Below are 27,059 nucleotides of genomic sequence, written 5' to 3'. Positions count from 1 at the left end.
ATCGATGTGGTACTGCACTATTCGATAAAATAATGAAACGGTATATTACATTTCGCATAAAAATTGATTGCAACAAAGGACGATTACTTTATATATTAAAATAAGAATTATACATATAGTAGTAAAACTATGACTAGGCATGCTGCTATGATATAATTTACTTATATCATTTTAATGTATTTTATAAGTAATGTATTTATAAGTAAAAATTAGAGGATATGTTTACTTATGAATACTATTAAAATTTATTTGTATTTGTATTTTTACATTAAATAAAATGTTAAAAACAACTTTATTATCTCATTGTTCTGTTCCTACTAACTGAATAAAACTGGTGCTGTTTAATAATAATGCTGCTATTAAATGATATAATTATTTATTTATGAATACATTAATTGAAATTATATTTGTATTTTCACATTAAAAAATTGTTAAAAACAGCTTTATTACATTATTGTTCTATTCTTATTCTTTCTATGATTCTTACTAGTTGAATGATACCGCGTCCAAGATATTAAATTCGAGACACTTCATTGGCTCTGCCATATTTTGTCGAAACCAATAGGCTGGATGACAACCTTGGCCAGACTCTTAGTATAGGGACTCTATTCCAAATGAGTGCGTCCTTTTCTAGATAGAATTATCCCCACTCCTCAAATTTCCGACAATGCGTACTCTAGTATTACCACAGTAATACATATACAGTAGCGCACTAGCGCAACTCTCCTGATTTTGTGAAGCCTAAAATGGAGTGCGCATGCGCGAAATGGATCCAGTAACGCCGTCTACACTTCTATCTCACTTGCTCTAGTTCCTTTTTCTCTCCGTTTCTTTCTAGCTGCCTAGGTTATTTGTATGAACAGCAAATTAAATGTACAAAAACTAAAAGAAATAGATTTATAATTGTAATGCGTTGCAAAATAAAAAAAATACAAAAATAAGAAAATATAAAATTATATAAATATTGTATAAATGTTATACTGTAAAAATATTTTAATTAAAGATCGGTACACGATGCTTGTTTTCCTGCTAAATTGTTTGCATTTTTTGAAAATTATTAGAATTGTACCACACAGAATTAACGCAGATTTTCTAGCTAAAATGTAAGTATAATTTAACAGAAAAACACAAGCATCATTTTCCGCAGGTTTTCCAAAAGGAGGTCAATTTCCTGATTCTACAGGGCCAAAATCAAATCCCCCTATTCTCATATTCAGTTCGTCGAATTTAAATAACCGTTCTTTTTCAATAAACTGATTTATAATTTTTGATAAATCATACTGGCAAACACCTTTCAAAATATCATGCATGATATCGATAGAAATACACTACTCAACAAAATTAAAGGATCACTTGTTCCACCCTGCAAAAATAGGCAAACTTTGAGATAGAATAACTTCGTCAAAAATCATTGTATCGAGATGTTTAACAACTTCACAAAATATCAGTAAGACCGTTTCTTGAAGTACAGGTCTGAAAAGTAGAAATTTCAAGCTTTAAAATGCTTTCTTAAACATTTCGATACGATGATTTTTCACGAAGTTATTCTATCTCAAAGTTTACCTATTTTTGCAGGGTGGAACAAGTGATCCTTTAATTTTGTTGAGAAGTGTACTATAAAAAGAGAAATAAAATGTATGGGACAGCATCTACTATTACTATATATTAAGGGAATAAAAACTAATTTTTTTTAAGATTGAAAGTAATTTTGAATGATTTTAATTTTAATTTTAATCAAACAATTAAAATTTTTTCTTTAATATAACGGGGGCCCCTATTTCTGTGGGGCCTGGGGCTATAGCCCCCCCTAGCCCTCCCCTTAATCCGGGCCTGACTTCATCAGGGCGAGGGTTGCACTGATACTGAGCCGCTACCCTCGCCCTGATGAAGTGAACGGTATGGTTCACGAAACGTTGGCATTAATAATGAAGAAAGATACGGCGATAACCCGCATTACAAAATTTTTACACAAAAATTATTAGACATCTATCTTAATCGAATGTGGTTTTTTAAATTTATTTATCTTTTAATTACACTCTTTTATCAGTTTTTATTATACATTCTATCGATTACTGTCAATTTGATATGACACATATATTTCAGGAAAACAATAAATCACCTAATAGGAATAAATTTGCAACTCCAAAGTCTCCATCTCGGAAGACGAAAGCGAGACTAGCCAAGGCGAATTTAAATAAAACCAACTTTAATGAGAGGAATAAGAATGAAAAGGAGAAAAGCGAAACAATCACATCTGAGAAAGCTGTGACTAATGCAAACGCTCTTAACGCTCAAAATAATAATATTCACTCTAGTATAACATTACAAAAGCAATCAGCAGGTATGTTAATTATTTTATTAATTTATTTGATATTTTTTGGACTATAATTAAAAATGTTTTGTCTGCAATTTTTCAGAGGGATTGATGTCTTTGTTACGAGAATTAGGAATGGCGTATCAGCATTTAAGTCAGTACAAATATACGCATGTGGCTCATATACTAAGTATACTACCGTCACGACACTACAATACGGGCTGAGTACTTTCTATGTTAGCTCGTGCACACTTTAAAATGATGGATTACAAAAAGGCTGCTAGGTAATAAATTTATAATATATCAATTGTCACTATTAAAGAAATATATTGATTTTTGGCACTTCCTTTCATGTATGAAATAGACGTACGTTCAAATCTTAGAGCGAAAAAACGTTAAGAAAAATGAAACGTTAGAAATCCAACTAAAACAGATTTTTTGTTTCTGATACATTTATAGATTTGTTTGCGTCGCGTGCTCCAATATGCTTTAACTACGCTTCTATCACAGCTCACTCCAGCGTGTTGAGTGATTAGGAGTTATGGTAGAAACATTTTGGAGTATGTAGGCGTGTGACAAAAATAAATCTTGTATTTCTTTTTAATTCACTCTTTTTAATTCTTTATTTTTTTTTTGTGGAAAGTTATTTCGCTGAAGTGCGACAGTTAGAGCCACAGAGGACAGAATTGATGGAGATTTATAGCACTGTTCTGTGGCATTTACACGCGGAAGTACAGTTGTCTACGCTTGCTCAAGATCTAGTTTCCCAAGATCATAATTCGGCAGCAGCATGGTGCGCCAAGGGCAATCTCTTCTCAGCGCAAACGGAACATTAAACTGCGATCAAATTTTTCCAAAGAGCTATTCAGGTACTATACATTAATTTTAATTGTAGCTAAGTGCGACAGTTAGTGCCACAGAGGACACAGAGAATTGATGGAGATTTACAGCACTGTTCTGTGGTATTTACACGCGGAAGTACAGTTGTTTACGCTTGTTCAAGATCTAGTTTCCCCAAGATCATAATTCGGCAGCATGGTGCGCCACGGGCAATCTCTTCTCAGCGCAAACGGAACATGAAACTGCGATCAAATTTTTCCAAAGAGCTATTCAGGTACTACACATTAATTTTAATTGTAGCGTAAAATGGAGCAGTGCATATATGACTTATTGTATTAAAAGTAATATACCGTTTTTTTTATTACTTATTAGGTGGATCCTAATTTTCCATATGCCTATACATTACTGGGGCATGAATACGTTTTGACTGAGGAGCTAGATAAAGCGATTACTGCTTTTCGTAATGCCATCAGACTCGATCCCAGACATTATAATGCATGGTAAATTCTAAAAAATTTTATTAGTATATATTATAATATTGTATACTTTTTGAAGCTGTCTGAATTCGTATGTAAAATATTTCTCCATGTCATTAAAGGTTCGGATTAGGTACGATATTTTCGAAACAGGAACAATATAGTTTAGCGGAGTTACACTTCAAACGGGCCTTACAAATAAACCCGCAGAATTCTGCGTTAATGTGTCACATAGGTGTCGTGCAACACGCCCTGAAGAAGACCGATCAGGCATTAAAGACTTTGAACACTGCGCTAATGAATGATCCGTATAATATTTTATGCAAATCCCATCGTGCGAGCATCAACTTCTCTATTGGTCGACATATGGAAGAGAATTCGAGGAGCTAAAAAATATTATACCCGAGTTATACCCAAAGAATCTCTAGTCTATTATTTGATAGAAAAAGTAAGAAATTAGTTAATCAAACAGATTTTTTTTAACATTTCTTATATTACCTTTATATTTGCAATAGGTACATAAAAAGTTAGGCAATACCCATCTTGCATTAATGTACTTTAGTTGGGCAACGGATTTAGATCCGAAGGGTGTTAATAGTCAAATTAAGGAGGCTATATTGAGTCTAGGTCAAGGAGATGATGACTCCCCACCGACGCAATACAGTTATCAGATATATTAGCATTTATACAGAATTTTAATTTTTTAGAACTTCAAAAACATTTATGTTAAAAATATATTATTTTATATTTATATAAGTGAAATGGTTCGTAATATTTTTACCATACAAATATGTATTATTGATAATATAATGATTTATATAATTTATTTCGAATCACAAAATTATTGTACTTATAGACGAACAGCAAGCACAGAGTAACTCAATGGATCAGGATGTTGAAACTAGTAGTAGAGAAGGAAGTGCCGTGCCACTTGCTGGAAATGTTTCGATCGAACCTCATGCCGATGACAGCGATGATAGTTTATGAAAACGATATGCGAGAAGACTTCCGTGAAAAAGAGATGGAGCGCTACTACCCTCATTATCCGAATCATTTTTCGCCAATCTCGCTTTGCTTACGGAGTCACTGATGTGCGATCATTGATTTAAATTGAACGGTTGTCGATATCTTTGTAAATTATTCCATATAATTTGGTTAAAAAGAATTATTATATTATTTTCACGCATCATCAAATTTTCTTTTCATCTTGCACGAATTTGAGATTTTAATATACGTGGGTGCGATATCTTTGCAAAGATAGAACAGACTCGCATGTCGTACCCTCCATTGATTTGTATATTACGTGTTTGTGTCTGTATATTTTTTTACGATTGCTTGATTATTTTTTCTATCTTTTCATGCGCTCTCAATCATCTTTTTCGCGTACCTCGTCCTGTTTCGCGAATAAGTCGCTTTAAATCAAATGTGATTCAGAGACGAGAATTCGTAAAGAGTTTGGCTTTAATCAAGCTTGATTATAATAAAGAATGAAAGAGAAGAATCGATTTAATTCGCGATGAAATATTAAAGATTTACGGTTGAGTAGAGGACTATAATCACGTTGCGATAAACTGAATGATTATAACCGTAAGCATGTCGTATATAGTTAGGTAATACGATTAATTGTTCGCGAATAAGGAAAAAGAGTCTTGTGTAAATGTAAATTATTATTACTGTGTATTTACCGCTATTATTACTATTAGTGCTATTATTACCATTATTATTCGTATGATTATCATTGTTGATTTAGTGATTGTGAAAGTATCGTTGGCTGCTCGGCGTCAGAGCGGCCGCTGGACGATCGTGCAATTCTCATCATGAAGATCTCCTCGGTTGATCGAACATACGAGTCCGAAACACTCACTGTGATTTCAGTGGTTCAGTAATCGCGCGATAACATTCGGTTTTTCGATCTCGATCTGATATCCGGAATTTAGCATAACTCGTCTCACAAATGTCATATATATATATATAGAAATACTCGTCGAATTATATTCTCGAGTAATAATATACACATATTACACAATATATATTTTATTATATTTTCAAAATGAAAAAGTGTCTATTTTTTTATATTAAAAAAAAGTATGACAATGTTAAAGGGCATAGCAGGATAAGCATATGCATGCGGCCTTGGCACCAATTTTGTTGCAATTTTCAGAGAATTTAGGTATTTATATGTAAATGAAATTTCCAAAGTATTATCCCATAAAAATTATTTTTTTGGGAGTTATGGGGGCAAAACGAAAAATAGAAAAAATTCATTTTCACGAAAACGGCACGATCAATTTTATTGAAAAAAATATATGTTATGGCTTCAGAAAAGACACTTTCAGAAAAAAATTATGAAATTTTTTTTTCAAAAAATAGGGGTTAAAAAAAATTTCAAAATTTTTTTTGAATTTTTTTTGTGGGTTATCATTCGAGTGGTATTGCCATTTTTTCACAAAAAATCCGACAAATACTGTAAAAAAAGTTGCCACAGTATCATAAGGATCGAAGAGGTAGAGCATAGTTAAAAACAGTGCTAAACCAAAGTATGTGCATACACACATGTAAAAATTAAGTTTTTAAAGTATTATTCTATAGAAATTATTCTTATTGCAGTTATAGGGGTACAACCAGAAATAGTAATAGTCAATTACGATTTTAGTCAGTACGATTTTAGATCTCTTCAGGTCACCGTTAGACTGTGATAGAAACGATTATTTCTATAAATAAATAAAATGTATTCATAGAAATTAGTTATATCGAATTTATATCGAATCGACGTCAATTCATATTAATATAAATATTTCCTTATTTATTTTATAAAAATTCTTCAAAAATTTATATCGAATCGACGTCAATTTGATGTCTTTCTCGATATTGATATTAATTCACTGAAAATTTGTTTGGATGGCGAATATATGAATATGAGAAAGATTGCAAGTGAATTTTTTAGTATCAATATAAGTATTCGAAATCGTGGACACGATCGAGCGTCGGTGCGCTGCGCGGCTTGATTGTTTCGCGCATGCCCGAAAGAAATATAATTCAAATTTTGTTGCCATATAATAAAATTCGTTTGTTAGCACAACACAAGGTCAACAAAAATATTTTATATTATATACAAAACAAAACTAACGTATTTTGCTTTGATAACTAAAGTTTTTATTGAAAGAGCACAAAATAAGTTACTAAATATATTAACAATAAATCGATAAAACTAATAAATATTTTTTTGATAAATATCTGGAGACACGGTAGTGTCTCGACGCGTGAGGCGTGACACTGCCCCGTGGCTACTTTACGCGAGCCGGCGAGTTGCGGCGGATTGAGATTATCAATCTCAATTAAATTATCAAATTATCAGATCTCAATAACAGCTGAACCGACCAAGTTCTATATATATATATACACTCAATCTAAGTTGGTGCTTTACACGACAAAGCACGAATATCTCTGTACTGCTTATCGTTGATTTGAATTTTTGCAAAATGTTCGCGTACATATTTCCAACGATACAACATTCGAAAAAACGGATTAATGACGTCTCTGGACGAAAACGTGACATCTATCTATAAGCGTATCTATAAACATCGAACCTCTCGTTAAAATTATTTTAATGTACTTACATTCAACGTGACTATGTCTAAAGAACCTTCTTGTATGCCGGAGTATATGGCTCCGAGCTCGTATATCGCGACGGTGTGCCCTGGAGTAATCGGAGCAAAGCTGCGCTAGGATGGGAGAGGGAGGGCAGTTAGCAGGAAAAAGCGCCTGCGCAGGACGCGAGAAGGCGCGAAGATGTAAAGATGTGCGTCGTATAAAGCGTGCCGCGTTCCTGGAGTATGGGCATTCGTAAATCAAATGTAGGATATCCTGTTTTGGGTCGCCACTCCAACACTCCAAGTGATTCCAAATTTCAATGCAAGCTCGAATCGCTTGCGAGACAGGCTCATCAGCGTCAATTTTGAATTACAGATTGTTTAATAACATTTCGCAAAAAAAAAAAATACAAATACGAAATGTAGTATTAATAATCTTCCGCTAATGACGGTAGATAAAATTATGAGATTCGAACCTCTCTTACTTACGACTATTATAAATTTAACAAAAGGTATCTAACAATGGAATATGTAATGTTAAAAGTTCGAGGTCTTTCTATAACGAAGTTTTATTTTCATATACTTAAATGAGGATTACACGCATCTGCGAATTGAACTTCACATAGGGACGCAATGCTATTTATTTTTGCATCAATATCGTTTACATTCAACAAAAACATTCAAGCATTAATACAATCTTTTCAAATCTTTACTGTTAATAAGATATACAGGAGAATTAGAATAAAATTAATGAGGCTGAAGACTAAAATTAAAATAAAGGGAATAAAAGAGAAATGTGTATGTTTGTATTTGCGTGCAAGAAATATGTATAACTGTAACAGTAGCGTTTAAATAAATTGTATCATAAATAAAACATGCATAAGTAATTCATTAATAGTTACGTGGTCTTCACAAGTTTAAACAAAAATTTCGAATTACTAATTTTTAATCAAGGCATAATTATCAAATCTCTCATTAAGATAGCAATTGTTAATTAAATACAATATTTTCAACGGTATTCAGGACAGGATTTAGCAGAGAATATATAAATAGTAGTATCTAACTTTATAAAAACACAGTTATCAATTAAAAGAAATTTATCAATAGAAAAAAAAAAAAGAACGTTTACAGATTTGAATTAGCGCTCGGGCGGACGTGAAAACTGATGAAATAACAAAGAAATCAATATGATAATGTAACGATTGTGTATTCAGCAGAGAAAGGCACTTTCCAACTGTAAAATTCTTTGATATACGATTGGTTTATATATTTAGTTCCAAGAAACAAAAGACACGACTAGTCATATTAAAGCATTTTACAACAGTGGCAAAGTCTTTCTCTGCTGAACGCAGCTGATGTTTGTTATCAATCTCCAATTTTATCATCAGAATCATGTAAACCAGCCCTGTTGCACAGACTTGTAAGGACATTCGGTCCTTTTCCTCCGATTTTGCGAAATAAAGGCATGTCTCTAGAGTTACGGTTAAAGTTATAAACGCGTAATAATCTAATATTCCTGCGACGCCTTGTCGCCCTTTCCAGAGCCGCCGGTACCGGTCTTCTTCGGCAGCAGAACCGCTTGGATATTAGGCAAGACTCCACCTTGAGCAATGGTCACTCCGGACAATAATTTGTTCAACTCTTCGTCGTTACGAATGGCCAATTGCAAGTGACGCGGGATTATCCTGTAGAAGATAGACATTTATACAATTTGAACAAAATGCACGTTAAAAAAATTACAGTAAACATTGCAAACGGTTGTCACAATTTTCTCGTCTTAAAATTCGACAGCTTTTCCAGATAAAATTTCGTGATTTCCCCCGACTTACAATAATATTTGGAAACAGTAATTTAACACAGTTATGTAAATTACTATTAATGTCGCTGACATTGCTTACATTTAATTATTAAGTTGGTAATATTTCAAACTATATAGATATAATATACAATATTAAACTTTATTACTTGGTAAGAATTTTAATTTTCCAAAAAATTCTGCAATTTCCTGAACTTTTTATTTATTTCTTCGACCATTTTCAATTTCCCTGATGTTTCTCAGACTTACTCGATTTCTAGCTTTGTGACAACCTCATATTAGAATAATCTAGAATTTATTTTATGTATTTATGATAACAAAAAACAAACTATTTAGTCTACAAACAAAATAGTAGTCATTTAATTTTATAATTTCCATATAAACACAAAAACAATTTTTTTACAGTTGCCATATCAAAATTTTCAAAACTAAAATTTACAAGACTAAAAAGCTTAAATATTTCGCATAAAACTCCAGGTGCGTATAAAAATGCTTGTAGATTAGTAAAGTTGATCAGAACATTAAACAAATAATTATTTCACATCTAATTGTTTATTAGCAATACTAATTTAATGTAAGATCAATATATTACCAATTATTCCCTTTACATTCAACTATGATTGGTCAGTTTCTTATAGCTTAAGAATTACTACACTTTTAACGCAAGGTAGGAGTCAAAGTAAAAGATTTAGAAGATTCCCTAAAACTCATAATTATCTGGACATTAAAAAAAAAAGAATAATGTTTATAGAAAACATAAAGGACGGATGGCAACTCTATTCTTGTTATGTGTTTCTCGTCTCTCTCTCTCTCTCTCTTCCCAAATTTATTAATTTTTATTTCAGGCGACAGAAAACAGGCAAAAAAAGACAAAAAATAATTAAAAACAAGAAATAGAAAATAAAAAAAGCACATTGTAGATTAGGTTTTTATGTTATGTATTCAGTTAAACTAAACAGTCCATGTTGAATAAGGTTAAAACAAAAACCATGCCAACATATGACAATTACAGTTTGCAAAAAGCAAATCTGGAATAGTAAACAAATTTCTCTATATCAGAAGAAGAGATATATCACGCTTAAACAGCACTATATATTTTTATTATTATTCTTGAATTATTACTATATATTTTAACGCGAGAAAATTCCAAAAGTGTGATTGAGAATTAATTTCCTGACAACCAAGTTGATTAACCAAGCGGTTAATGGTAAAGATCTATATTCCCTCTATACTACGCCTAGAGCAGACAGCAGAGGGTGCGAAGGAAACCGAAAACGAGACGCAGACACGAGATAGAAACAGGAAGTCGTGATGAAAGAGATGGAGCGAGAGAAAACGCGCGCGCGCGTGAGAGAGAGAGAGAGAGAGAGAGAAAATTGAGGAAGGGCTTGCCTAGTCTTTTTGTTGTCCCTGGCAGCATTTCCAGCTAACTCGAGCACTTCGGCCGCCAGATATTCCATCACGGCGGCGAGATAGACAGGCGCACCGGCACCAACGCGCTCCGCGTAGTTGCCTTTCCTGAGAAGACGATGAATTCTTCCCACAGGGAACTGCAGCCCGGCCCTGCTGCTGCGGGTCTTCGCCTTCCCCTTGGTCTTACCTGGAAAAAGACACGCGCGAGGAGTGTCGTCATCGTCGCCCGGCGCCGCGGGATTTCCACTTCCCGACCGTCTATTTTTTCCTCTCTTTTCTTTTCGTCCTTACTCACCACCTTTGCCGCGTCCAGACATGTCTTGCCGTTAAATCGTTTGCTTTTTCCTTGCACGAGGGAGGAACGGGGAGGAAGTACGAGATAGATAGGAAGATGCGCTTACGGAATCGTGCCGATACGCCAACACCGAACGCTGAAAGCCGAATGAAGCCGCGGCCCGCGCAACCACGACGATAGCGCGCATGCACGTCGGATATTTTGGCGCCGATCGCTCGTTTGCGCGGGAACCCGGGAACAGCCGACGATAGCGGGACGTTTCCCGCTCTAAAGTCCCTGCGACAAATTGCTCTTTTTCGAATCACTAGACAGGATATGGCGCGAATTAAACAAATGAACGTAAACGCTTCCGAGTTCTTTTCTGCTCTTCGAATTGTACAATTTTGCTGCGACTCTGTCGAATTTAATCCAAGTTTAGTCGAAGATTTTTTAATAGAAATTTTCACTTAAATTATATGTTATTTAAAAAGTTTATCTTTTTCATTATTTTTGTATTGGTTACATAAGAATAATTTTTTATTCAAATACTCTTTATCATCCGTTTCTATCAATATAGATTAATTTTAAAATCTCTATTCAACTTGTAATAAATTTGGTTTAACTTATTGTTATAGTGCGCAATAGTGCATATTAAAACCGTTGTATGTGCACTGATTTTTAATCAGCTGAATGTAAACGTGAACTGTAAATAATCGAATTATAAAAAATATGTATATTTTATCCAACAATACAATAAAACGTATGAAGAACTTCACGATTTAACTTGTTTCTATATTTATGTTAAACATATATTTTTATATTAACAAATTTGTTCGTGTTTAAAAATTCTCAAAAAATTTTGCGAAATAAATATATATTCAGACGTTGAAAAGAAAATGAAGATACTGAGTATAAAAAGTACAAGCAACGTGAACAGATCTAATTTATATAAGACAGCTTTAATATCAATGCATGTAGAATGTATCTAATCGAATTCATATTATTTATACTCTTCGATTGATTATAATTGACAAACTGCATATTTACAATCAAAAATTAAAAAAAAATATACGTCTATAAATATATAAAAACATGTCTATAATTGTTTACAATTGTCTACAGCGTTTAACATCAAGTCATCCTCATATATATATATATACATATATAAGCTAAAATAAGACCTATGCAAAACAATTATCTTTTTCTAAGTCTTTGAACTAGAAAAAAATGAAGAATATAGGTTAAATAAAATTAATCTATATTGGTAGAAATATATACTATAGTAAGAAAGGAAATTTCAGAATAAAGACAATGTTTGATTCTCCGATGGTCTTAGGATAAAGGAGATCAAATACGCCACATCTTCAGAGATATATAAATATCAATTATTGCGAAATATTTTTGTCCTCGATTGGTTATAATCGACAGACCACACATTTACAATTAAGTTGATACATCAAATTAAAAAAATATACATATATCTTGTTTACAATTGTCTACAGCGCACAGCGTCGAGTCCCTTAAGCTAAACTAAAACTTATGCAAGACTAGTAATCATTTTTTTAAATATACAACAATTCCAGTTTAAATTTATCTGTCTGACTGTTTAGAGAGTTGCCACAAATTTCTTCGTCTAAAATAATTTTTTCCAAACAAAAGTTCATGATTTTCCCTTTTAATATTTTAACCATTTTAATAATATGGTATATGATTTTTAATATTTTGAAAGTGTTGTATTTTTGTTCTGGATTTGGAAATTGTTAAAATTATTCTATTGAGGAAGTAATTTAACATAGCAATGTTAATACTATTAAAGTTGCTGACATTGCTTGCATTTAATCATTAAGTTGGTAGTGTTTTAAAACTGCGTGTGTTGGACGCACATCAAACTTCCTTAAAATTAAGAATGTCAATTTTTTTTTTAATTCTGACTTTTCTCTGATTTTCTGCACATTTTCAATTTTTCCGATATTTTCTCGATTTCCAGTTTTGTGACAACCTTATATTTATCATATTTTTTTTTTACAAAAATTTGTTTGGGATTACGAACTATTTTCAAGGAAATTTATCTTTAGCCGCTCTCACAAAGGTAGAAACGATATTACAATTCATTATCGTTGAGTTAATAACATTCGAATTGTGCGGCACAGAGGTACTATTTTAAAATATGATTCTTACAATGTAATCTAAATGCTTCTTCTCATTAAAACCGACTATGCTGATACTAGTTTCGCTTTTCTTCTTTGTAAAAAAGAAATCAATATGCCAATCGACACAATTGACTTAATAACTTTATCTTATGCTTTCAGACAATTTCCTGTTTTAAACTGCTACTATAATTACTATCTTGCAAATCTCGGGACTTGTAAAACTTATTTGCATTGTCGTTATGCTTATGCTAGTGACTTAACAACAATCGTTAATATATTTTGTATTTTATCGAAAGTTAAAATCTCCAATCCCATGGCACACAAAGAACGCCGTCGCTCATAACAGAATAATAATGAGTAACCCAGAGCATGACGCCCTCGAGCGATGGCGCTAGATCCTTTTTGTGTAGAAGCAGTCGTTCGCAACATTGTATCATAAGATCCGGTGTAATGCTGTCGTCCTTGTTAAGAGCAGCTAAACCTAATTCTTTAATAGTTTTACGATGAAGTTCTCGTTCCACGTGCTTTATGCTGCAAGTGCGTATAAGTAGTATAATATCTGTATTAACTTCAATTAATTAAATTCAGTTCAATTAAAAATCTGAGATGTCTTACTTGTTATAGTGATATAGTCTTTTCGTAGCTTCCTCTAAGTTTTCCGTGATAAAATTCACTAAAAGAAAGCTTGGACAAGACGACGGCACAATGAATTGTCCAGTCGGCGATAACATCAAAGGACCTGCTTCGCTACAAGATCATAAATTGTGTTGAGCCACTTACATAAAATCAATCATAAGCAACGATATTTAAATAGCAATACTAACGCTTCGATGACAATTTCGTAAGCTGATAGACTGGCCGGCCACGAACTCGGATATTTTCGTTTGCTACGATAATCTGAGATCGTGGTTATGAGTTGACGCAGCTGTTGTTCATACTGGCCGACCATTACCTTAGGCATGAATTTCCTGCACATATAGAGCACCCTGAGCCTTACCATAACTCAAATAATATGATGTATTACGCACCGTCGACCAACTTTAATGTCAAGGAGTACTTGGGAGACTGCTTTCTCAAACGCTGGCAATTTCAACAATACAGCATCATGCTTTTTTACATTCTTTATTAGCTATAAACAAAGGAGTTTAATACATATAGAAATATAGATTAGGTAATCAGCCTATTTTCAACTTACGTCGAACCAATTATGCCTGACTTCTCCAGAATTCAACATAACATTGCCTTCTAAACTGATACCAGTATCATTTGCAAATACGAGAGTGCGATTTCTCAATACTTCCATCGATTCCGGATGATGCTCGGCTAACGCTTGAAAGGCTAATAAGCAACCGCGATAATGAGTGATATTCCAACCACAGTCCCATATGATATCCTTTAGACCCAACACACTGCACAGTACTTTTTCCAATTTCTCCACCTCGTCTCTCACTGGTCTGCATGCTTCCAGTTTAACGTGTACTTCGTTGATGTGCTTGTCCAGATATGCTCTAATCAAAAACACACAAATACAAATATAAGCAATATTTTAGTGTATTTTACCTCTGTATAGATAAAATTATCAGATATGTATACGAGTATACTATATGTATGTATGTATATATACATATATATATATATATATCTCAACATTATATTTACTTCAATGTATCCGGCTCTGCATTAATCTTGCGTTTCATAATAATCGACGCATAAATAGGATCGTCCTCCAATTCCGAAAGGTCTATCCTTTCTCCAGAATATGCGCGTTGCCAAAATCTGGATTTGTGCTTTGTGACAGGAGGCTTCTGCTCTTCTATTTTGTCGACAAACGTCGTGGGTAGATCGCATGTTTTTAAAATGGAAAGTATCGCTTGTCTCAGATCCTTTTCTTTCAACTGTATTTTGACAAGCGTGAATTTACCAGCCTTCACGTCTTTCTCATCTTTTGATCGCAAATAAAAGGGTAAAGTGGTTGGCCGTATAGGTTGTTTTTGTTGCAAAGTTTCTAAGATTGAACTTAATTGCTTCAGAGAATTTTCATTTACTGTCTGTAAATTACAACATAGATAATAACATAGACATATAATGTTCAACATAACGTACATAATATCTAATAAATGGTTTACATTATAGTTAAAGATAATTATATATAGCACTTTGCTCATGAAAAAATATATTTTATAAAAAATATAATTGACACTACTGTGTTTCTTGAATAAAGACAAAGATAACTAAATAACATAATAAAGATAATATGTTTATGCAAGGTATACATAAAATGTTTAGTCAAATTGACTTCCATGAATCATATAGAGAAAATATGATATTTCAAGTATCTATGATATTTTTCGATGTTACTTGAATATGATAAAGAAAATTGATAACAAGTACTGAAAAATAACATATAGTAAGTACAATGTTAATTCTTAATGTAATTTGTTAAATCATGCATATGTTCAGATTCTAGCTTTATTAGGAGTGGATTTTGATCAAATCTCTTTATTTCCTCTGATAAACAATTTCTATCAACAAACTTAATCAATTATCTGATAAGAAAAACAATTTATCGTATTATCATAAACAGTGTATCTATTAAAATCCGTGCTTGTACTTGATAGTTAAAAGATTACAAATTGAGAAGAAAGTATTTATGAATATAACATGCCATACATTCAAATATTGTTTCTCAGTAAAATATTTTGATAAAATTTAAATAAATATTTCAAAAATACTTCGTGTAAAGAAAACCGCAACTCGCGACAGTGTTGCTGCTTAGTACGAGACTATCGCGTCGTCTCCTGATAAAAAACTAATTAAAAAAAAAATATAACTCTAGTTTAAAAAAATTCCCGCAATTCTCTTTTATATAACTCTTCAAACTCTAATTCATATTTATTTAATATTTAATCCGTAAATGATACCCACTGTGACTCCAGAAATAATTTTAAATAATTAATTTCTGAAAAAAATTTTCAACGCGTGTTTATTTAATAAGAAATTAGAAGCAATAAATATTAATAATCAATAAGAATCTTATTTTGGATTGTTCATACACAATCAATAAAAAATAGAGCCCATAATGGTCGAAGCTAGATCTTTGGTGTTAATAATTTGGTACAGAAAGCCTCGGTGACTTAAGACCTTTAATAGTTATGTATTCTATTTTCACTTGGTTGTTTATTAATAATATTTAATTTGTATTATTCAAACAGTCTTATACAATAGATTAAAAATATATAATTAAACAAATTAACAAATTTCAAAGCTATTCAAGCTGTAATTTGCGAAGTTTATAATTAAAATTTATTAATTTGAATTAATATATATTCTGGCAAGCTTGATAATTTATTGCATAATTGTTTTTTAAACAACTAGAAAAATTCTTTAAAAAAATATAATTAATAACAAAAAACTTTAGTAGGTTTTAAAGTATGTTTCTTCAGCGTCGTAAAAAAAATATGTGTTCTTTTATGGGTTAATAAAAAAATAATACACAACGCTTTTTTTATCATGCGGTTATAATCAACATATATTAATCAAACACATATGCACAGGGCCGCGTTTATCGATTAATTGTTCAATTTTTGATATTATTGAAACAAAACGAAATATGAATTCAATTTCATTGATTTAGAAAAACTGAAGTTGTAAAAATAGCCTGTATTTTATAAATATCAAGTATACATATTGCAGATATATTTCTTTAAATTCTTTCTAATTATATAAACAATATGTTAATTTTGTTCTCAATTCAATCTGTTTTCACGTAAGCAAATATCGCGATAATACGCATATCAAATCAGAAAACAGGTTCCTCGAAAAAAAACATTCCGCTCCGTTCCTATTAATTGCAATTCTCCGTGATTGTTCTGTGTCCTTTCTTGGACGAGCGGCTCTGAAATGCTGAATGCTAAACGTTTCTGCGACTATACACAGATCATCTTTAATGCGGCCCTGCTCTGCTCGTGCACAAACAATAATCTCACTGATAAACGACGCAAACATCTAACTGAAGGTCTTTTCGCATTGCCTATAGTTTTTCAACATTTTTACTTTCTCTCACCTCAACGCCTGAATATATAGGATGTATATTTATTTCTTTTGGGGAGAATATTATTATTATTCAATAACTAATATAAAAAGATAAGGGCAATGAGCCAATAATTTCGTTAAAATCTTTTTAAATTAATCTAACATATATTATATATAATATATATAATAATAATAATATTATTATTACTTCAGTTTGATTGTGTTGTAAGTCTAAGAAGTAATCAGCGCGTAGTCATATGCATATAAATATACATATATATTTATTTAAAATAAATTTATTTAAATACATATAGATGTATTATTCCAATATATAAAATGTATCTTTGACCGTAAGTATTTACAATAAGTCATAAGAAATTGACCAATTATAGTCGATTATTATTCTTCTCACATTTTACTATATGATTTCTTATGGCTTCTCACGTGTACGGTCTAATAAGATTCTTATATTGTTCAATTTTTTATGACTTAAGACTTTAGCTTAGGTGATGGCTTATTGTAGAGTTCCATTGGACTTTCTACAATTAAAATTAGAAAAAGACGAAAAATTAGTTGAACCGAGATTAATTAAAATTAAACTACATTGGACGATTTGTCGTCTCTGAAGTGCAAGAATTTTGATGGCTTTCAAACAACGCATACTTGTGATGGCAGAAAATTTATTCTGATTATAAAAAACTTGAACACGCACGTACATGCGTCCAAAGATCGTTATATTATTCTTTATGAATAACGAGGCAAGTTTTCGCACGTCTAAAAATAATGCCGTTCACCGCATTAGCTTGTACTCGGTATCACGTCACGATGACTACGCTACCGATTGCTTTGTGTGGCACTTTGACGACACGCGTGCATCTTGCATGTCCTTGATAAGAAACGAGTGGTCGGCGTGACTCGTGGCGGAAAGAAAACAAAATAAATAAAAATATAACAAACACGCGGCACACAAACATACTCTAGATTTTTCTTTTTACATTTCTTGTGGCTGTTATTTCTTTCCTCTCTCTGAGGTAAATACAGCTCAAGAGCTTTCTAAATTCTTATGAAATTGTATGGTAGCTCGATTGTTCAATGATGTATTTCATTTTATACGGGTATGGCAAACATAACTACAAATGCTTTGAAGCATTCTTTGATTGATCAATTCATAAAATTTATTGTTCTGATTGATCAGTTAAACGCTTCAAGGCATTTACAGTGAGACTTGGACTATATGGACTTGGACAGTGAGACTTGGAGATATACATATATAAGGTCTGTTTTTTATTGCTGAACTTTTGCACTAGTTCATCTTTCTTTCTTTTCTCTCCAGGAGAAGGGAAAAGGAAAAATGATGAACTGTTCAGCAATAAAGAACAGACCTATAATTTTAACTCTTCTGTCAGAAAATATAATTTTTCACATTTTCACTACTGTGTTTCACAAGGTTTTCCTTACAATGAAACCAAAGTATGCAAAACTTTTCTTTGTTATCTGAAAAGCAAACTTTTTGGAAACGTTATGTAATGAAATTTGTACAAAAAAATAATAAAAATGTTAAAATATGTATAAAAATATATAAAAATTTACGCTGTTTAAAATTTGATAACTATTGCATCCTATGATAACTATTGTATGACAGAAGAGTTGAGAGAATATGAATGCACATTCACAGAACCTATAGACAGAAAGAAATATGGAAGATGCAATTAAACAGATATTTCTGACAAAGTAAATGCACATAGAGTCCACAAAGTTACTTGATGAAACCGTGATTTATCTCCTATCATACAACATTCATTCCGAATAACTCATCCACATATTCAGATTTTGATCCTTACCCTCTGTGTAGGATACTGGCCGAACAGATCAGGATGAACGGTAAAGTAAAACGGCCTCAATGCGGTGGATACCTCGCCGGTGCTCAGGGCCCTCATCGCGTCCCTCCTGCAAAAGCTGTCAGAAAGAGCTGTCAGTTCCTGGGTGGGCTGCTGTCGTTTACCGCGGAGAAGTAAACGCCAGACTTCAATAAGTAAACTTCAACTTTTTAACTGCTTTTAGCTCTCCGTTACCATCTTCCGAGTGTGCAGTACATTATTCACTCCCTCGCACTCGCCCTCGTCGCCGGCTGTACAATATTATTGTTGGTGTATACGCCTCTCATGTCACGCAGTCGATCACGCAGCGAACGTGAGGCTCGTCACGTCACGCATCCTCTCTCTCTCTTCCTTTCTGCTCACTCTCGCAACTTCTCGCGAGGGATGCGCCGCTTCCCCTTTCCTCCCCCGTGTTATCCCTGCCTTGCTCCAGGAATTTGTTTCACGACGGCGAGTCCGTTCGACGTTATTTTACGTCAACGGCTGGCCGAACGGATCTACATCCAACGCAGGACGCTCCACTTTCTTCGCCGAACCGACACGCACTACGACGCGACACACTGCAAAAGCGCGACGTGCCCGACGTGCCGTCGACGACGACCGCCAGAAATATATAAAAACAATATGCGCGCAACGGAGCGCCCTCAATGGTGAGCTCTGGAGACGACTCGAATGGATTACGTTCGTCTCCTGGGGCTGAGAAATCGTCGATAAGTTATATCGGGAACAGTGGAGAGATTGGATCAGAGATATATTTGACACTTTCGGGATTCTCCTTGACATTTCAGGACATTCCTCGATCATGAAATGAGTTAATGTAATTAATTTTAGTATCAGTCATAGGTAGTATCTTATCTCCTCTCTCAACTTATTATAATCTCTATTGATATAGACTCTTGATTCATATTCGCTGAATTGATAATTGATATCGTTCAAGTATCGTCGGGTTATTATAATAAAGTTAATAATCAGATTACCATGCTATATATATTATTCTTTTATATATATGTACACATGTATGCGTATATGTACTCCTTTTGTCGCAATTAATTGTTAATTCTTTGAGACAATATAATTATTTATTATTGTTAATAGAAATTACGTGTTTTGGAAATTTTATTTTATTAAATAACATTTATATATTAATGATATTTTATTAAATAAATATTTAAAAAATTATATATATATATATATATAAGAAGGGATATTATTCTTTTATACTTCCTCCTAATGGTTTTTTATATTTATTTAATAAAATGATAGAGAGAGAGAGGAGGTATTATTTTTGTATACCTCCTAGCTCCTTTGTTCCTCTTCCGCGTTTCCAGATCATAATCCTTATTTTCTTAAAAAATGTATATATATACTCAGCTTTTCTTGTGATTCAAAAATAAGAATAAGTAACCGCGTGTGTACATACATAATAACAATTGTTTTTTATTCCTACACTAGATTACGCTACAACATTTTTTTCTCACTTTAGCCAAGTATGAAACATATATACCTATTTCACTTTAAGTTCCGAAAGTGTCCACTAGTTCAGTGCTAACAAAGTGTAAAGAATAGTAAAGAACAGACCTCATAAATATACATGGACAGAGATTATTACATCAGCGAAATTTGGTTAAATCGGACGGTGTGGGGTGGATGTAGATAGATAGAGAATGATAAGGAACAATGTTATCTCCAGCTATCTCACGCGATCATCACGATTATCGCGCTGATGCGATTCGGAATTACCGAGCACCGCCGTTACAGTAGACCTACCGCGGTCTCGCTCGTAAGGTAAAGATTTCCACGACGTGCGTACGCTGACAGCTGTAGGCTGTGAGAGAGGGTGAGCAGTGTGGCGTGAACTCGTGAGCTGTTCCAGTAATCATCTCAGACCGCTTAGTGCGAACATCATCAATATCTTCCAGCTGCTTCTTCCCCGACTTGCCTTCCGGATCGTCACGTAAGGATGAACCGCGACGTTCTCGCGTAACTCGATCGACGGACACCAGGATCTCGAGCTTAGTCCACGTGAAAGAACCCGTGTCGTTCCTCATGTCACAATGGTAAGTAATCTGATGCCTTCGTAGAATCTTACCCAATCTTACCGACGTCTGCAGATTCGACGCGAATTTATCGTCATCGTCGATGTCCACGTCTAAGAACATCCTGTTTTCAGCTTGATTTGCACACCATCGTCATCGTTGTCGATCACCGCTAAAATTACTCTCTCCTGCCCATAATAACGTAGTTCGGTCTGTTATTTATATCGTATTCACGTTGATCAACGTGTGATGTAAATAATGCTACTTACCATGACTTATACTAGTGATACGAAATATGACCCTTCCATATGACTTGTGATTACAAAGGTCTCCGTATCGGGGATATGATTGCAACGTTTGTGAGTAATGTCTCTATATTACAATAGTGTACTGAGAATACTAGTAGATCTGTTCTTTTCAACTGAATTTCTTGCATATTTCTTCTTGGAATAAAAAAAAAAGGAAACAATGGCAAGAAATTTAGCTAGAAAGAACATGTGTTTACCTAATATGTTTTAACGGTTGTTGCAATTTTGCAGAAGGAACGAGACTTGGACAACACATTTAGGAATCCATGTGTAATAAATATGTATTGACATACACTACGACGTGTGGAAATCCTGTTAGTATCTGTTCATTTTGTTCTTTGCGAATATATGCCTCGTGTATCTTTCTGTTTACAGTGTATTCTTGTTATAGTTAAGGTGACACTTGGTTTTGTCATGCGGAATAGATCAATCAGTATTATCTTTGGGTCCCTTATCTTATGGGCTGTGGCTACATACTTTTTATTTTTGGATCAACAATCAGTTGGCAAGGATCAGGATAAGGTGAGCTTGTGATATATCTGATATATCAAGAAGTAAAATTATATTGTCCTTAGGAAAAGGATAAGCTATCAAATCAAATCAGCAGATTGGAGAAACAAGTAAAACAGCAGATAATTATAAACCAGGAACTCCTAGAAGGAATCAACGAGAGCAAACGTCTTAAAAGTAAAATGAATTTAAAAGTTTATATATACATTTAAAAGAACAGATAAATCAAATATAATGATTTGTTATTTTAGAAGAATATGATAGATTAAATGCCCAGTTGTCGATAGGTGACACGGAAAAAGATAAAAACAAAAAACATGAAGCCAATAAGGAAAAAAGTATACTATTACAAAAACTCGCAAACAAAAATAAATGGAAAATATCTAAAGATGAACAAAGCCCGACACAGGAAGTTGTTTTATCTGTAATGTATTAATTTATATAACAACTTAATCGTTTTTGTCAGTTTCAAGTATTTGTTCATGTAATATGTAATCTAAATTGTCTATTTAATCTCAATTGTTCCATATTTTTAATTTTGCAATTTCTCGATAGACTGAGGCAACACATAATACTCTTTCGAGACAAAGGCTTCCCGATGGATCTCCTATAATAGCTATTTTGGTCGTTTCATGTAATCGTATTACAGTAGAGCGATGTCTAAATCAATTAATTAAGTTAAGACCTAGTAAAGAACAGTTTCCAATAGTTGTATCGCAAGACTGTGATCATCGACAAACTGCTGATGTCATAGCAAAATTTGGAAACCAGCTACTTCATATAAAGGTGTTATAGATATTGAAAATAATTTATTTGTATCGTTATTTGTCTATTATTTAAGACAGCCTATTCTTAATTTCTTTCAATTTTAATGAGATATACTTTCATTTGTATTCTTATAATGAATATATTACAATCTTCACACACATACTTACTTTCCAGCAACCTGATCAGTCCGATATTGAAATACCACCTAAAGAAAAGAAATTCAAAGGATACTTCAAAATCGCGCGTCATTATAAATGGGCGTTAAATCAAGTATTTCTGAAGCTTGGGTATAGTACTGCAATTATAGTTGAAGGTACAATAATGTAATCAAATCTTTATGAGCTTATCTATTGCATTACAAGTGCGACACATTTCTATAGGATTGAAGATGTTTAATTAAGACAATTTCTGATTTTTACATAGACGACTTGGATGTCGCTCCAGACTTTTATGAATACTTCCTGGGAACTTATCCTCTACTAGTGAATGATAGCTCTCTATGGTGTGTATCAGCGTGGAATGATAATGGTAAAGCCGGCTTGGTGGACGAACATGCACCACATTTACTTTATAGGACAGATTTCTTTCCTGGCTTAGGTTGGATGCTCACGCGTGATTTATGGTTGGAGCTTGCACCTAAGTGGCCCAAATCGTAAGCATAATTTTATTAAAATGTATAGCTTAATTTATTATTTATCTATTATATTTACGATTCTAATAATGACATATTTGCTGCGTAGATACTGGGACGACTGGATAAGGCAGCCGGAACAGCGTAAGAATAGAGCTTGCATCCGCCCGGAAATCTCACGAACCAGAACATTCGGCAAACTTGGAGTCAGCAAGTACTTCTTTTTGTCCATATTTTTTTATTTATATATATATATTTTTATATTAAAAATACTGCAGATAAATATTATAATTTGAGACTCATAAAAATAATTAAAAATAAAATAACTTGAGTAAATTTTAAATCGACACCAAAATTTGTCTTATTATTTCTAGCGGCTTATTCTTTGAAAAACATCTGAAATACATCAAACTGAATGAACAATTTGTGCCTTTCACCAAGATGAATCTATCCTATTTATTAAAAGTAAGAGAACAAACATCAAATACAATCATTGACACATAAATATATCTACTGAATTCAAAATATATTTATATAATTATGTTTACTTCTAGGATAATTACGATATAGCTTTCGTCAACCAAGTGTATCAATCGACAGTGGTTAGCTATTCAGAATTGAAAAGTGGGAATATTGTTGCCCCTGGTCCAGTACGAATACCATATTACACTCGTCAATCATTTAAAAATATTACCAAATTGCTTGGTTTAATGGATGATTTCAGGGTAATATATTCTTTTCATTAAGATTCAAAAGTAATTAATTTTAAACTGCTATCTCAAAACTATCTTTGTGTTACAGAGCGGTGTGCCAAGATCAGGATACCGTGGTGTGGTGACGTTTTTTTATAATGGAAGGCGCGTGCATTTAGCACCAAGTGCAAATTGGAGCGGTTACGATATAACGTGGAGCTAACAAATAATTATGCTCTATAAAGACTTGTAGATTGCACAAGAATATCGCGTGCATTTCTTCTTTGATATTTAACAGATTAGGTAATTTTAACAATTGCGATGAATCAACAGTGAAATTTATATTTATGTCAGCAGCATATATCTATTAAGTAGAAGCCGGTGTTACATTCCTCATCGGTTTTAAACATGATCCTTTAATAAAGAAAAATGTCATACACATTTATAAGTTTATATATACGTGATTGATGCATAAATGAATTATCATTCATTTACGGTATATATATCATGTATTTTGTATATCTGCGTTTTTAATGATTACTTTCATCTTTTTTAGTGTATATATACTAAAGCTGATTGTATCTCATGTACATAAAATGCTGTAGTAATACCGATAAAGTAATATTTTTGTTTAATTATTACGTATCTTCCAAAACGATGTGTTATATTTTTGCTCATATTGTTTAAAAAAATTTTGTTATGAAGTCATGTGACATATGACAAATGAAGTATATAATTTTTTCGAAGAACCCAATCAAACTCTGTATCTGTATTATTTATTTCATTGTCCATGATCTGTATCCCTAACTTTATCCTATGATTTCTTAATTGAAACTGATTTTTAATTTATTTTTACGATGCTAAAATATTTTCCAGAGCTTTAATATCAATAATTATGTTTTAATATATAGATAATTATATGGGTTTAATCTGACATTAAACACTAATTAAGGTGAATAAACAAAAAGGATATTTTATATGCTTTATATTTATACAAGCTGTAACAACAATGATCAAGCATATTATCACTAAGTTTACTATTAATATGTTTATATTCACAGAACATTTATAATTACACTTGTTTCCCTATAATAGTCTAGATATCTGATATATCTTGAATCTCGAAAACATAATTTTTACAGCACGACCAAAGTACTATAGCAGTGTCTGTTGAGAAATTTAAGATTTAAACCAAAAGCGATTGAAGTATTTTGCTTTCTCACGTGGTACATCGGGTGGAAGTCCAGGAACTGGATCTGGAAATGTTGTAGACTTTTCTTCTGGCCGTGGCCTTGATGTGTTATGCACTTTAGCCTCGCAAAAATATCCAAAGGGTGGACGTTCTATGTTCAAATTCTGACGAACACAATTGTCCAAGGCAGCTTGTGTTTTTCGACATCTAAGTAATATTCATATTATATTATTCACATCATTATTCTATTGCCATGAGTATCAAATGAAGAATTAAAATAACAATATCAAATAAACAATAAAATAACATACGGAGTAAATTCCAATGTCCCTGATGATCTCTCAAGGCAGTACATGTAAGCATTAAAATCGTCTAAGCAATGTTTCTTCATCTTTTTAAGAACATCCAGTGCACAAGACGTCACGGCTTTTCCTTCATTGATACAACGACGTGGGTCGCGCTCTTCTTGTCTGCATAACATAAATTCCTGAAAAAGAAATAAATGTTTTGCTTATTTGTATTAGGAATAACTATCTTGCAATTAGAGAGTAATTCATGTTTAGTACGTATATCTTTAAAAGAGTTCTCTCTCTAAATTAAAATATAATTCTTATATTTACAAAGTTTTTTATAAGACAAATTTCTTATATTTATACATCACATTTGTTTTATTCATCATGCAAAAAATCTAAATGCAACACTATCTGTATTTAAATGTTGCCATTAAATGTGGGTTTAGCAATATCTGTAGTTATAATTAACATTTACATTTATTATCAGTAGTTAATATTGTACTATACCTTGACATAAAATATAATTGTAAAGTTAATTAAATCTAGTTTTATAACTAATGTTATAAAATTTGATTTAACTAGCGTTTATATCATGATGTAATAAGCTTCTCATGATTTCTATAGCATTTTGCGTCAATAGTTAATAACTATGGATGTTACTAAGACCAATTAATATGACTTATAAAACATAATTTGTGATTTAATTAAAAGATTAAAGTTGGATTGTTTCAGGTTGTTGTCTTTTAATAAATTTCAGCTTACTTGCTCTTGTCAGCTTACTTTCCTCCCTTTTTTCTCTCTTTTGTTTTTTTTGCCAATTAGCTAAATTATCACATAGTTTACTTGAAGGTGACACAATCAGCCCTAACTTATTCTATAAAGTATTTTAATTTACGTGCTGTCTCAGATGAATGTTTATTGAATTATTGTTTAATTAGTTAAAGATATATTATTATTTACAAAGAGACATGTATACATGTCACATTATTACAGGGAGCATTATGTAATCCCTCGAAGAGGAATGGTTCAATGCATGACAAGTAATGTATCAGCGAGATCATCCGATTATCGAATAAAGTTGCAACTTACATTGTTATACCATTCACAGTTCTTGCCGATGTAAACGGACGCGGTTTGTAGCACCGGCCAGCTGACATTCAACTCCGGAACGGTTAGTTCACTCTCCTCGGGCAGTACCGTCTTCGCTGTCGCCATGTTTTCTTTACAGCAGCACTCCGTTGAGATGGCCTGTCATTTGCAGTCGGGATCACTGATCACAAAAAACGCCTCAGCGCGAAACTTCCCAGTGACTTTAACGCGAAATTGTAAAGCACGTTATGTACGACACATACGTGATTGAATAACCAGATTGCAACTGATGGTAACCTAACCTCAATAGTGACCTTCGATAGTAAACTCTCGTCCTATCGAGTATCATTCGATTCGAGATGTCGATTTCATAACCTCTCGAGCCAACGATAAAAAGAAAATCGAACCTAATTTTATTCCGTTTTTTGAGATGATATGTGTAAACGTTTATCCGTTTATATTCGCTTTCAGAAAAACGTTTACTTGTAGGTAAATATTTACACGTTTAATTACATATTATATTATAATTAAACATAGAGATCCGTTTATTAAAAATGTTTTTCTGGATATACGTGTTTTATTATACGTTTTAAACGAAAATACGTTTACATGTATATATTTAGCATATCCATCTATGAAAAACTTTCGAATATTTTAATGTCTTTTATCATAAAATTAAAAATTTTTTTGCATTTTCTTATAGTTTAACCCGTTCATTTAAATTGCCCAGTTAATTCAGTATACATTATAGTAAATAA

The 27,059-nt window shown here is 32.7% G+C and overlaps 4 protein-coding genes and 1 pseudogene across 5 annotated transcripts; 2 read left to right on the top strand and 3 right to left on the bottom strand.

Annotated features, from left to right (window-relative positions):
* The first annotated feature begins 2,085 nt into the window (after nucleotides 1-2,085).
* LOC108782942 (cell division cycle protein 27 homolog) lies at nucleotides 2,086-4,617 on the top strand (annotated as a pseudogene).
* A 3,731-nt stretch (nucleotides 4,618-8,348) lies between these two features.
* Nucleotides 8,349-11,001, bottom strand: LOC108783040 (histone H2A). The gene is made up of 3 exons (XM_018551483.1): nucleotides 10,745-11,001; nucleotides 10,429-10,636; nucleotides 8,349-8,905 (listed from the first exon to the last, which is right to left on the bottom strand). Exons 1-3 carry the CDS (start codon nucleotides 10,764-10,766, stop codon nucleotides 8,728-8,730), a joined length of 408 nt encoding a protein of 135 aa, XP_018406985.1. The 5' UTR covers nucleotides 10,767-11,001; the 3' UTR covers nucleotides 8,349-8,727.
* Nucleotides 11,002-12,132: 1,131 nt separating this feature from the next.
* Nucleotides 12,133-19,438, bottom strand: LOC108783039 (T-cell activation inhibitor, mitochondrial). Of its 2 annotated transcripts, none has more exons than XM_018551481.1 (8): nucleotides 18,978-19,438; nucleotides 18,747-18,861; nucleotides 14,533-14,921; nucleotides 14,069-14,381; nucleotides 13,902-14,002; nucleotides 13,698-13,859; nucleotides 13,489-13,620; nucleotides 12,133-13,404 (listed from the first exon to the last, which is right to left on the bottom strand). In XM_018551481.1, the coding sequence occupies exons 1-8, from the start codon at nucleotides 18,998-19,000 to the stop codon at nucleotides 13,170-13,172; spliced, it is 1,470 nt and encodes a 489-aa protein (XP_018406983.1). In that variant the 5' UTR covers nucleotides 19,001-19,438; the 3' UTR covers nucleotides 12,133-13,169. The 2 variants fall into 2 exon arrangements, with proteins under 2 accessions (XP_018406983.1, XP_018406984.1); XM_018551482.1 differs by having other exon boundaries at nucleotides 13,698-13,841.
* Nucleotides 19,439-20,760: 1,322 nt separating this feature from the next.
* Nucleotides 20,761-24,075, top strand: Mgat1 (alpha-1,3-mannosyl-glycoprotein 2-beta-N-acetylglucosaminyltransferase). Its single transcript, XM_018551391.1, has 13 exons — nucleotides 20,761-20,839; nucleotides 20,953-21,177; nucleotides 21,358-21,440; nucleotides 21,518-21,648; nucleotides 21,702-21,813; nucleotides 21,888-22,060; nucleotides 22,192-22,422; nucleotides 22,579-22,717; nucleotides 22,828-23,056; nucleotides 23,145-23,249; nucleotides 23,410-23,500; nucleotides 23,590-23,760; nucleotides 23,837-24,075. Exons 4-13 carry the CDS (start codon nucleotides 21,541-21,543, stop codon nucleotides 23,948-23,950), a joined length of 1,473 nt encoding a protein of 490 aa, XP_018406893.1. The 5' UTR covers nucleotides 20,761-20,839; nucleotides 20,953-21,177; nucleotides 21,358-21,440; nucleotides 21,518-21,540; the 3' UTR covers nucleotides 23,951-24,075.
* Nucleotides 24,076-24,787: 712 nt separating this feature from the next.
* ND-19 (NADH dehydrogenase [ubiquinone] 1 alpha subcomplex subunit 8) lies at nucleotides 24,788-26,623 on the bottom strand. The gene is made up of 3 exons (XM_018551355.1): nucleotides 26,302-26,623; nucleotides 25,231-25,406; nucleotides 24,788-25,126 (listed from the first exon to the last, which is right to left on the bottom strand). The coding sequence occupies exons 1-3, from the start codon at nucleotides 26,425-26,427 to the stop codon at nucleotides 24,907-24,909; spliced, it is 522 nt and encodes a 173-aa protein (XP_018406857.1). The 5' UTR covers nucleotides 26,428-26,623; the 3' UTR covers nucleotides 24,788-24,906.
* Nucleotides 26,624-27,059: the final 436 nt, after the last annotated feature.

This window comes from Cyphomyrmex costatus, unplaced genomic scaffold (assembly GCF_001594065.2).
Source record: "Cyphomyrmex costatus isolate MS0001 unplaced genomic scaffold, Ccosl1.0 scaffold14, whole genome shotgun sequence".
Taxonomy (NCBI): Eukaryota; Metazoa; Arthropoda; class Insecta; order Hymenoptera; family Formicidae; genus Cyphomyrmex; species Cyphomyrmex costatus.
This window is presented reverse-complemented; position numbering and strand designations above follow the sequence as displayed.